The sequence below is a fragment of the Kryptolebias marmoratus genome, linkage group LG20 (assembly GCF_001649575.2).
Source record: "Kryptolebias marmoratus isolate JLee-2015 linkage group LG20, ASM164957v2, whole genome shotgun sequence".
Taxonomy (NCBI): domain Eukaryota; kingdom Metazoa; phylum Chordata; class Actinopteri; order Cyprinodontiformes; family Rivulidae; genus Kryptolebias; species Kryptolebias marmoratus.
In genome coordinates, this window is record NC_051449.1 from 11,406,884 (window position 1) to 11,418,885 (window position 12,002).

At 44.9% G+C, this 12,002-nt stretch overlaps 1 protein-coding gene across 3 annotated transcripts in view; it reads left to right on the plus strand.

The window, feature by feature from the left end:
* The first annotated feature begins 4,118 nt into the window (after positions 1-4,118).
* Positions 4,119-12,002, plus strand: part of clcn2a (chloride channel, voltage-sensitive 2a) — a 47,463-nt gene continuing 39,579 nt past the window's right edge. For all 3 annotated transcript variants that reach the window (XM_017422458.3, XM_017422461.3, XM_017422459.3), the window contains exon 1: positions 4,119-4,411. In XM_017422458.3, the coding sequence (XP_017277947.1) occupies positions 4,361-4,411 (51 nt within the window). In that variant the 5' untranslated portion in view covers positions 4,119-4,360. The remainder of the gene's footprint in view (positions 4,412-12,002) is intronic.

The following is a 12,002-nucleotide window of genomic DNA, read 5'->3' on the forward strand; positions in this document are numbered from 1 at the left end:
ACATGCTATCATCCCGCGGGCACCAAGCCTGGAGGTCGTAGCTGGAGGGCGCGGTGACTCCAATTCAATTGTCATGAATTTAAGCTGTCAAAGCCATAGATATTAAGAGTTAAAAAATAAACATGTTGTGCGCTCCGTCCATTCTCATTTTCACCCACATGTGATTTCTTTTGGTTTCTGCCAGTATTAAGACGCGTGATGTTAGCCCTCTAAGTGCTCAAGAAGCGGGAGGGGAAAGGGCAGAACGGGAACATTCAACGCGTCCCCGCTCCCCTCCTTCACGTTTCTGCGGTCCGGACGGAGACCGCGCGCCGCGCCTCCGCTCCGCAGATAAGGAGCGCAGCGATTAGATCTCCCGCACTCGGGGAGCGGAAAGGCTCGCGGGCCGTACCCGCATTGCATCACGGACGCGACCCCCCCACCACCACACACACACACACACACACACACACACCTCAACAGGAGCGGCTGAAGAGGCTGGGGAGCGTCTCGGAGGAGTTCTGTAGACCCGTGTTCCTCTCGCCAATGTCGCGCCTGGGCTCCAAAGGCAGCCAGCAGCCGCCCGCTCCGCCGTGCGCCGCACCAGCGGAGGCGCAAAGCCGGTAATTTTTTTTCCTTTTTACGCGCATGTCGGGGCAACTTTGGCGCGGCTCTGGATGGATTTTTGCGCACCAGCAACAGGGCAGCCTCCGGTACCAGCCCCCCAGTAGAGTCTTATAATTGCACCGGGGGGGTCACCAGCTGCTGGACTGCATTACCCTTCAAGTGAGCGCTGCAACCTGTAGCTGTGCGCACTTCTTTTCTTTCTCCTTCTTTCATTTCCTTTTCATTTCAATCCACATTCCGCTGAGGCGCAATGGAAGGACACAGCTGACGGTTCGGAATCTCAGCACCCGAGGAGGAGGCTTGACAAAAGAGGCAGCAAAGCAGCCTAAGAGGAAACAGTGAGTACACAGCGTCCCGATAAAATCTTATATTTTTCTGTTTATATAAAAAAAATAAAAAAGACGCATTTATCTCCAAAACTTTGCCCGCGTCCGGCTCAAGGACAAACGGTGAATGAAAGGTCTGATGGAGTCATTGTGTGCTCGCTGGGTGTCTTTGGTGGCTATTTTCTCCTCAGTTTGAGCTTTTTTTCCCCCTTTGCCAGCTGCAGCTCACAGAGCGGACCCAGAAACTTAGGCTCAAAGCATCGGGACACAGGTGGTTCTGCATCCTAAAGATGCTCAGGGAAGGACCCGAGCTCTTTGGAATCCAGCGAAATGCGGTATATGTGTGAGAAAACACATTCTTAATCAGGTAGTTTTGTCTTTTTTGTAAAATATAATCCTGAACAAAGAATTAGATTTTTTTGTGCCAAAACGTATTCTCCTAAATCAACCCCTTTCCCCCACCTCACATGAGCTCTGTTGAGCAGCAAACCTGCTGAATAGTGCTTCTTATCAGGAAAATGCAGTGCCGGAGTGACAGTGGCCTCCGTGGACAGGTGGTCCCTTTTTGGGGGGGCCACTTCTGAAGGAGGGGGTGAGAAGATGTGGGTCAGTGTGTTGGTGCTGGAGGCAGCAGAGCACCCAGTTCCTCCTCTGCCTCGGGGCCATGGTGGCTCCGTACCTCCGCAGGTCTGTGACTGATATTAAAAAATGAAGACGCTGGCACTCGTTGCCCTCACACAGGAGGGGACAAGATGGCCCAAGCTGATGCACATTTACACGAGCCACTCTTCCGGACCGTTTGTGTCTTCAGTCTGAAAGATCTCGTCGCCTCAACATGAGTTTTCCCTCCAACGTGGAGACATGTTGGACAGACATAAAGGACTTTTTGGCCCCCAAACAACAACAAGAAGAAAAAACGGCTAATCTTTGGAATCATTTCATTTGTCACTAGGCCCCGTTCGGCTCTACGTCTCAGAGTGTGGCAGATTTCAACCACCAGCATAAAGCTCCCCTGAAAGGCCTCCCATGAAAGCCCATGGAAATGAGCCCTCCGGCATGTTAATGCGCGTGTCTGCGGGGAAAATGAAGTGATCCGTGGAGCCTTTTTCACGTTGCACTCTCCCGTGTACGCACTGAGCAAAGAGCAGCGCACATCACGAGCAGATCTCTGAACGCTGGGGATGTAAGAAGCGCACCTTTAGTAGAGTTTTACGGTTTTAGGTCTGAAAAAGGCAGAAGGCAGAATCCAGCGCTCTGACCACATGTTGTTAGGTAACTGTTTCATCCTGATGGCCACACTCAGGATTTCTGAATTATTTTGGTTTTGGACCAAATTCCTCAACTGATCATTCTGTTGCTCTGTGGAGCCAACTTGGTGCTACTTTAAATTTAATATATCAAAATGTTTAATCTTGATCGGAAAGAATGGGTTATGAATTTTAGTATTTGTACCTTTAATCTTTTTTGAAATATTTAACTTTATTTACAAAAGTCCCCCAGAGAAAAACATCAAGATCTTTTCAGTTCCTTCAAAAACCCAGTTTTCTTTTTTAAATGTTTTTTGTTACATTTTTTTTCATCTTACACTCCTTTTAGCCCTTTTTTGTTGCTAATTTTAGCTTTCAGCTACTATTTTGCTCATTTTCTTTTAGTTACTGTTTTACTAATTGAAGTGTTCAGCAGCTGCTTTGCTACGTTTAAGTTTTAGCTAGCTTTGAGCTTATTTTAGGGAGTCTTTTGCCACTTTTAGCTTTTAGCCAGCTTCAACCTACTTTTAGCTTTCAGCTAGCGCCATGCCTCATTTGGCTTTGATGACTTTCAGCTTCTTATACGCAGTCATTCAGACTTCCCTCTGCATTTGAGCAGAAAATGCACTTTTTTCAAAGGTTTTTAGATGCAAATATATAAAAACGGTTAAAAAGTAATGGTTTTGTTGTGATAATCGGTGATCTGGGATGCCTGCTGTGAGTTGCTGACGTTCTGGCTCAGGTTGCATCTCCACTGAGCTCTGAAAAGGACATTCAGTTCATCTAAAATTAAAAGGTTTGCTGCCCAAAATTGTTGTTTTCTGTAACTTTCATTAAAGCTATTAAAAGAATCTATTAAAAACACATTTCAGACTGACTCTAAATGAACACAGAGCTGTGCATATATGATTTATTTTTATTTTATTTTTGTGTGTAAAGAATAGTTTAACCTGCATCATCCTGTTTCTGGTCATTTCGTCCTCCATTTTGCCTGTTTCCAACATTAAAATATAAATATTTTTGGTTTGCTGCAGTTAAATTAGACATTTTATGACTAATTCTGGACGTTCTCCATCTTTTGGCATATTTTTTACAGTGTTATCTCTCTTCGTTTTTTTTACTTTTGCCACTTTGCGACACAAACCTTGACTTTGTTGTAATTTAATGTCTCTTTTTTTTGCATCACAGTTTTTGCGTGACTCCTGATTCAGCGGAGCCTCGGTCTTCTCAGCGAATATAATAAAGCGAAAAAACCAGAGAGTTTAAAATTTTTGTCTCAGTTATGACTTTGAACATTTACATTTGAACTATAAAAAAAGAAAAGGAAAAAAGTGTAAATGTTTCATGTGCAAAATAGTGAAACCTGGTTATCCTTACAGTGGAGTGGAGTGAAAAAACTATTAACACTCTTCAAGTGTCCTGAATTCAACCCAGCATTGATTGAACAGAGTTTTAGACTAAGTTTATCATAATGAGAGAGGAGCCATTTTGGTCAAACCTTGGAAATGATTTTCCGGTATCTCACGCAAGATCTCGCGAGAGGTGTTCGGCGCTTGGAGAATGTGCTGTGGATGACTCTCAGCTACTCCCACACTAAAGTTTAGCTTAATCTCTTTCTATTTGTCCGAGTTATAGCCAATCTAGTCATGGCGCTAGGGTTGTTTTTCCTTTCAAGGCACAGCTGAAAAGTTGTTCACCTGTTTCACCTGCCTGCTACCTGTGCACGCGCCGCCACATACAGGTCCAGGAGCAGGAAGTCCAGAGAGAGAGAGAGATGGAGAGATAGAGAGAGAGCAGCAGAGTAAATAAGTGGAAGAGGGAGGCGGTGTTTCACAGTTAAACTGCACCGCTGCTGCTGCTGGGAGGCTGCAGCCCGGCTACTCTCCTCTGGCTCACACTCACTCACACACACACACACACACACACACACACACACACACACACACACACACCTACACACATACACCGGTTCCTCTGCATGATGCGGGCGGGCTGATGGCAAGAAACCTGTTACACACACCAGCAGCACACACGATGGCCGCGCGCCGCACCGCACCGCCTCCTCCCCCGCAGATTAATTAGCTGACGCTCTCGCGCTCCTCGCGTAGACAGACAGACAGACAGGCAGACAGACCCACAGACAGCCTCGGATCCCGGTGTCCCAATGAGGAGATTGCGGCAATGGTGAAGGACAAGGCCGAGGAGCGGACGCTCCAGTATCAGCAAACTTTGGTGAGTTTCAGATGATGTCACGGGTGGTGTTCGACACGCGAGGCGCTCGTGGAGGCAGGAGGGCGGTGTTTTACAGGAGGATGGAGACAGAGCTGCTCTGAGGACAACAGGAGGACTCTGCGGCTCTGCTGGGGAAAATTACCTCACAGAGAAGACGTAAAGCCCCCTCTTCCTCCTCCTCCTCCTCCACCTGGATCCACAGGTGCTGCAGCCCTCCATCTCTGCCACCGCTGCTGTTGGCATCATTATTTTTTGCTCCCTATAGCTGCAGTCTAATTCGCTGCTTCTTCTTACTTCCTGCCTTTTTAGCCTTCAGTGTATCACAACGTTCAGCTCTTTAAGGAGATGGTCTTGTTGTGTTTTTTTGTAATTTCTATACTTTTCAAAATATTGAACTTTATTTACAAATATTTCCTCCATAGAAATACATTAAGATCCCCTCAGTTCCTTCAAAACTCTGCTCTCTCTGAAATCTGCTTCAGCTTATTAACTCCATCTTTGTTCTGTTTTTTTAGCTACCATTCTGCTGTTTTTACCTACTTTTAGCTGTTAGCTAGCCTTGTGATACTATTTATCTTTTAGCTATTATTTTGCGACTTTTAGCTTTTAGCTACCATTTAGCTTTTTTAAAAAGCATTCTGCAGTTTTAGCTATTAGCCAGCTTTTTGTTGTTTTTAGCTTTTAGCATCCATTATGCTACATTTAAATAGCCTTTTGCTTCTTTTAACTTTTAGGTAGCCTTTTGCTACTTATATCTTTTATCTAATTTTTAGCTACTTTTAGTTTTTAGCTGGCCTCTTTTAACTTTTACCCGAGCCCTTTGCATCTTTTAGCTGGTGTCTTAAAGTTTTTATCCAGTCTTTTGCTATTTTTAGCTTCTAGCTACCATTTCACTACTTTTAACTTTAGCTTGTGTTTTGCTACTTTTTGCTAGCACTTTGCTTCTTTTAGCTTTACCCACCCAGTGGAAACCATCCAACGCCCAGCACCATCGAGCTGCATTTCTGCAGAAAATGTCATTTCTCTGCTTAATTCTTATCACTTCAGATTTCACCAAACCATGTTGGATGAATTCCCCAGCCTGCAGGAAAGCATGCGCCGCCGTCTCCAATGACTTTATGCACGCTTTAATAGGTCATTAATAAGATGTTAATATGCCCGGAACATAAACGACTCTTGTCCTGCATTTCAAATCTCCTTCATTCCTCCTGCAGATCTTGTCCCGGCTTCGCGGTCCCCTCAGCCCTTTCCTGTTTGCAGGAGTGGCCCCTTGTATGAACTAAAAGTGGCGTGTTTCTGAATATTAATTGCCTTGTGCGCTAGTTTGTCCCACTCGTGTCATGGCGGGACTGACGGCGACTCCCTGAAGGACTTTATCTCTAATCAGATAAAGGGACAGGCAGACAGACAGGCACTCAGAGCAACCTGTAGATGTGTGTCATCTGATTCAGGAGTCTGGGATTGATGTTGTTTCTCATCTTTTTTTTTGTTTTCACACTCGGGTGACTGTATGAGATTAGGTCTGTTTTAGGGGGGGCAGCTGTGTTGAGCCCTGTGTGACACAGAGGTGTTTTTCTCTTCTCGTTGGTGTGAAGATCGATGTCACGCTGTGTGTCTCCATGTAAGGATCAATAGCGAAGTAAAATGGCAGTCGAGATCTCTGAAGATTGGAACGTGCTGTCCCCCCCCACCCCACCCCCCGCCTCTGTCCGTATATCGCTCTGATCAGTGGGTTTATCGTTAACTCTCTGTATTCCAGCCTGCTCTCTAAAAATAGATGCACGTGCGCGTGTCTGCAGGTACATGGTGGTGCGGCGAGTGCGCGCTGGTGGTGCTTTTCTCTACAAAGTGGCAGCACCATTCATCAAATACCTTTCCTCAGGTGAAGTGCAGCATGTGGCGTTTTCCTCTGAGGAAAAGCTCATTGAATTGAGCTGCAGCCAAAAACCGAAGGTCGACCTCAGAATCCTTTGTGTTTTGTTGTTTGCCACCAGTAAGATATTTTTTTTTTTGGTCAGTCACATGTCTGCTTGGAGTTTGGCAGCAGATACTGAACGGATGACATGGAGCAGTCGGAGGGGAAAAAAAAAACAACAGATCTGTCTGATAAGCTCCACAAAAGATAGACACAGAAACGTCAACGCTCCTGTCTTTTATTAAGATCAGCGGCCAGCAGCTTGCAGCTTTTACCAAAATAAGACGAAAACAAACCTTTCATTGATGGGTGCCTGGAAAACCAAATTTGACATAATTTTAATGTTATTTCCACAGAACTGATTTCCCAGTTCTCACAAATACTTTTTCCCTAAAAATAGATCAAACCATGAATGAAAAGTTGTTTACAACCATCGTAATTAAAAATGCATTGCGTGGGTACACTCCGGTTTTAATATTAGGCGGCTACAGTTGTGTTTGGTGCCACATTTGTGAGGGACAGCGGGAAGTGGGTTTTCTTGCTCTCCGGTGGCCAATAAAGTGTAACAGATAAAAGGAGGGAAAAGGCAGGTCAGACACTGAAAGCAAAAGAGACGAACTGTCGGTGTTGTACAGATTTGTTTCGAAGCGTTGCGCTTCTCGTCTCTGTAGCCGTTGCGGGAGCCTTTTTGTCTGAGATGATGTAGGAGGTCTGGATGTGTCATAGGATTCGCCTGAGTTCACGTGTTTTCTCTTTTCAGCAGCGTGGGCAAGGTTGAGTAAATGTGTGTGTGAAAGTGGGAGGGTATGTTGTGCGCCCACACATCCTCACCTGCCCACACACACAAAGTGGGAGCAGATACCAGTGACAGCAGGCCTGTCCGGCAGCGGGAGGTCTGACGGTCTCAGCTGCCGCAGGGATCAAAGTCTACATCCACCTTGTTGTTGTTGTTGTTTTTCTTCCAACTGCTCCCCTCAGCAGGGGTCGCCACCGCGAGTGAACTCGCACAGAAGATTTGCCGATTGTTTTACGTCGGTCGCCCTTCCTGACACAGCCTGGGCTCGAACCTGCAGCCTCAGGATTATGAGACTGCACCACCGATCTGCCGTGACCCAAAGTCCAGGTCCACCTGAGCGAGAGGAAAGCCCCTCCCTGCTTCTTTGGCTCACGGGTTCTGCAGCGCTGCAGAAACCTTCCACATATACGCTAAACATGCTGATTGTCTAAAAAAAGGCCTGCAGGTGTGTATTTGTTTTGAACCGTCACCCCTACAAAAATCCAATCTTTTCTTTTGTTCCGGATGTCTTGATACATGATTAAAGCAGCACTACTACAACTTTCTTTGGCTTTTATATATATATATATATATATATATATATATATATATATATATATATATATATATATATATACATTTAAGAAAAAAGAAAAAAAATAACATGGAGACATAGCATTCACTTGACTCTGTATTTTAGGAATGCATATCCCCCACCGCCTTTCTTGCTGTATTTTAATCTGAGATCTTATGCTGAGAAATGATGGAGTTATAGCTATTCTGCTCAAACCTTGAAAACACCTTTATGTGTGATCCCGTTTGATATCTCGCCTGATCTGTTAGCACTTAGAAGAATGTGTTTTTAATGACAGTCAGCTACTACCACACCAAATTATAGCCCGGTGTCTGTAAAACTCACACAGGCGTGGCCATTATTTCGGGCTAAAGCTGATTATCTGTGTCGACCATCTCTAATTGGGTTGATTCCAGGAGTTAATCGGTTGCAGACGTACAGCCAGTGATTAGTTTCTGGGAGTTTCATTAAAATCTGTCCAGTGGTTCATGAGGCAAACAGGGTTAACTCCAACATTTAACGACAGAGTTTTAAACCCTGACCTTGTGTGATCAGTTAACAGTCAGGTGATAAGCTGGTTATCTCAGTCACTACAACACCAAGCTTTAGCTCAGTATCTATAAAATTAACTGAGTTGTAGCCATGTTAGCTAAGATAGCTTTGCTGTGATTCACAAGATGTTTTGCTGATCGTACAGACAAACAAACACACACAGAAATGGGCAAAACCATCACTGATTTGGTTTGGCTCCTTCATAATGAGCTCCTGCAGACGTATCCCGCCGTGAACGTGACTGTGCACGTAACGCAGACGCTGCACATGCTAATATTAACAAAGAGTTAATGCACACGATGCACCTCCTGATCGGCAGCGAGCCAGCAGTCTGTCTGCTGAAAACTGGACTCAGCAGTGCGAGATCTCTCGTTTGTTTTGCTTAAAAGTGTCACACACCATTTGGGTCGGTAAATACGAGCGTGCTGTTAGCAGTTTGCTTTTTTATTTTCCCTCCTCCTCCGCGAAGGATTTCTGGATCCCCACGTAAACCCAGTGTCCCTGTCGCTCCCGCCGCAGGGGAAAACTCGGATGTTTTATCAGGATTTAAATTGCACGCGTCATCTATGTTTTGAAGTATATTTTCTGCTCTCTGTGTTTGTCGTTATCACGTGCGCACACGGTCACATGGAAGTGCTGTCTCTTCGGGGTGGTTGGTGGTGGTGGTGGTGGTGGGGGGGGGCGTCTCTTCGGGGTGGTTGGTGGTGGTGGGGGGCGTCTGGTTTCTGATAGTCAGCACTCGGTCTGCTCTCGCACACAGGCTGGCTCGAGGCCAGCTCACCTCCCAGTGGTCGTGTCACCTGCACGGCGCCGAGCGTGCCGCTGCAGAGGCTGCGGGCAAATAAACCACCAGGAATCATTTCATTTCTGAAACACACCAGTTCCATTCGACTCCGTTCATAAACCCAGTGCTCGTAGGCATCGTAAATGATTCAAAATATTACCAACAGACAAGTGGAGCATCTTAAAGTAACAATAACCACACAGATTTTACAACAACCAGAAGGAATAAAAGTTGTGAAAACCTTTCCGTTGTTAGTGTTATTAATGTTGTTTAGATGGAGTTTTCTTCTCTTACTTTTTGTAGACTTAAATGTAAAAGTATAATATAGTAGTACATGATATTAAATAAATGGTTAATTGAGGGTTTTGCTTTTTAAAACTTGCCCGTTCCTTTGCTTGGTTTTCTTACAATAAAAAAAGTCTCCTTAAGTAGCTCCTTAATCCACATGTGCATCTGTTATTATTGAAAACGATAATGTTTTCGCCTGTGTATGTGTCTGCGTGTGTTGTGTCTGTCTGTTAGCAGAATATCTCCTGAACCACCGGACAAATTTTAATGAAACTTTCAGAAAAATGATCCCCGGATGGACGTCCGCAGCCGATTAACTTTTGGAGTCAGTCCATTTCAAGATGGCGGCCACAGCTAATCAAAACTAGCCAACACAAAACTGGGTGTAACTCAGTCGGTTTTCCAAATATTGAACTAAAGTCTGATGTGTTGGTAGCTGAGAGTCATTAACAACACATACTATGTTACATCACATGAGATTGCACGTAACGTTATGTTAAGATTTGCCCAAATAGGCTATAAGTTTGTCATTTTTCTATTTAAGATGGTCCTGGTTTAGAAATTCTGGCATGAAAGGCGATATGCAATCCTTCAAGGAACGCTAGACATTTAATTCAGGGAGTCTGCTCCTTGTACAGCAGTCTTAGACATTCTGATAAAATATAATTACAAACAAATGATTCACAGCTTTCTGAAGACGAGATTTGTTCCTGATATCCAAAGACGGCAGTAATTCTGATTGGACCAGTATTAGGTTTTTTGGGGGGGGGTAATTGTCTGACAAAGCCAAATTTAGAAATATTATACTGACTATGGGATTATAGAAACCGGGCAGGTTTTGTCGACTTTGCAGAAACAGTAGTTCAATGTCAGCGTGTCCTAAAGCAATCCTCCTGACGGAAGGCAGCACCACCCCGAGTGTGTAGGGAACCAGAGCCAGCCACTGTGTGTGAAGAAAATGCAAAAGAGTATGAAAGGCTTAAAATAGCTTGAAGGAATGCATATCGCCCGCTGCCTTTCATGCTGAAGTTTTAGACTAAAATATGGAGACAAATGGGCTTCCCTCCAACAATTAATGCCACAGTTTCAGTCAAAGATCGTGTGCACTGAGTAGCATTTGGAGTATGTGTTGTGTGTCAAGGCGTTATCTGTGAAACTGAGTTTGGTGTTTTCTACGGGTCAGTTGGCTGTGGCGGCCATCTTGAATTGGGTTGGCTCCAAAAGATAATCACGTGTTGAGGTGCACAGAGTGGTTATTTCCTGAAAGTTTCGTTAAAATTCATCCAGATATTTTGGCAACAGACAGACACACGAACACACACACAGGTAGAGGCAAAAACATTATCATTATCATCCACCTTCACCTTTAAGCACCAAGTAATGAAAGCACTGAGCTGTAAAATACAACAAAGTCAAACTGTGTAAGCACAGTGTTAGTGTCAGATTTGTGTTAAAGTTGCATCAAATTTTAGCCGAATATCTTTTCATTTTGCACGAATACCTAAAATGGTAGCAATACTTAATACAGCTCAATACATACTGGGTATGTACCAGGTACACAGCTGGTAACTACAGGGCCCGGGCTGGATTGTGGAGTGAGTTGTTACCCTGTACTTCCCATGTACATACTGGGTACTTACCCTGTATATCAGGGGTAGGCAATCCTGGTCCTTGAGAGCCACCATCCTGCATGTTTTACTTGTTTCTCTGCTCCAACACACCTGATTTAAATCAATGGGTGATTAACAGGCTTCTGCAGAACACGAAGAGGTCATTTAACCACTGAATCAGGTGTGTTGGAGCAGGGAAACTAGTAAAACATGCAGGATAGTGGCCCTCGAGGGCCAGGATTGCCTCCCCCTGCTGTATATAATACATACCAGGCATGTATTGGGTTGTATTATGTATTGCTACTAACCAAACATAAGGTGAGACTTCAGCAGGTGTGTGCGTGTGTGTGTGTTTTGTTTTTCCTGCTCTCAGCGTTGACATTTTCCACCTGTTGCAGCGCTAATCTGTGTGGCTGATGCGCGCCACACACACCCGCTCTCCTCTTTAAGTGTTCTCCTAACAAGGTGTCACTCTCTCAGCTTAAAGCTCTCCCCCTCCCCGCTCCAACCTGCTCCGATGTCGTCACGGCGGGTTGTGATGCCTTTCAGCTCCTCTCGGTTCGACACGTGCACGCGGCCCTGCCAGGCTGCGGCAGCGCCGCGCACGTTTGTTTCGCTGCACGCGCGGCGAAGCTCTGACTCACGGGCACCTCTTCTAACAGCGGCCTTCGCTACTTATATTAATGCAAATGTAGACTGCGGGATGACTCGAATTTGTCACTTCCTCCTCTAATTTAATTTTCCCTCTGGTCCCCGGAGGCTGCAGGGTTTAAATGAGCCGGAGTGTTTTAGTCTTTCTGCTGTTCCTCTGTTGTCATCAATACGCTCTCAGCAGGACTTAAAGTCATCACACAGCCCTCGACGTATAAGGAGATCTCAAGCATCCCTCACTCTTCTTGTGATAAGCTTCATCACTGTCACACACTTCAGAAAAGGTGATCAAGTTCATCTTATGAATATGTAGCACGAGCAGCAGGGATTAACGTTTTGGATGTTTGTCTTTGAGTGTCAAATATTAGTCCTTGCTGAATAAAATATTCCGTGGCACCTTGGAAATTGGTGAAATTGGCTTTTATGTTTTAAAGATTGCGAT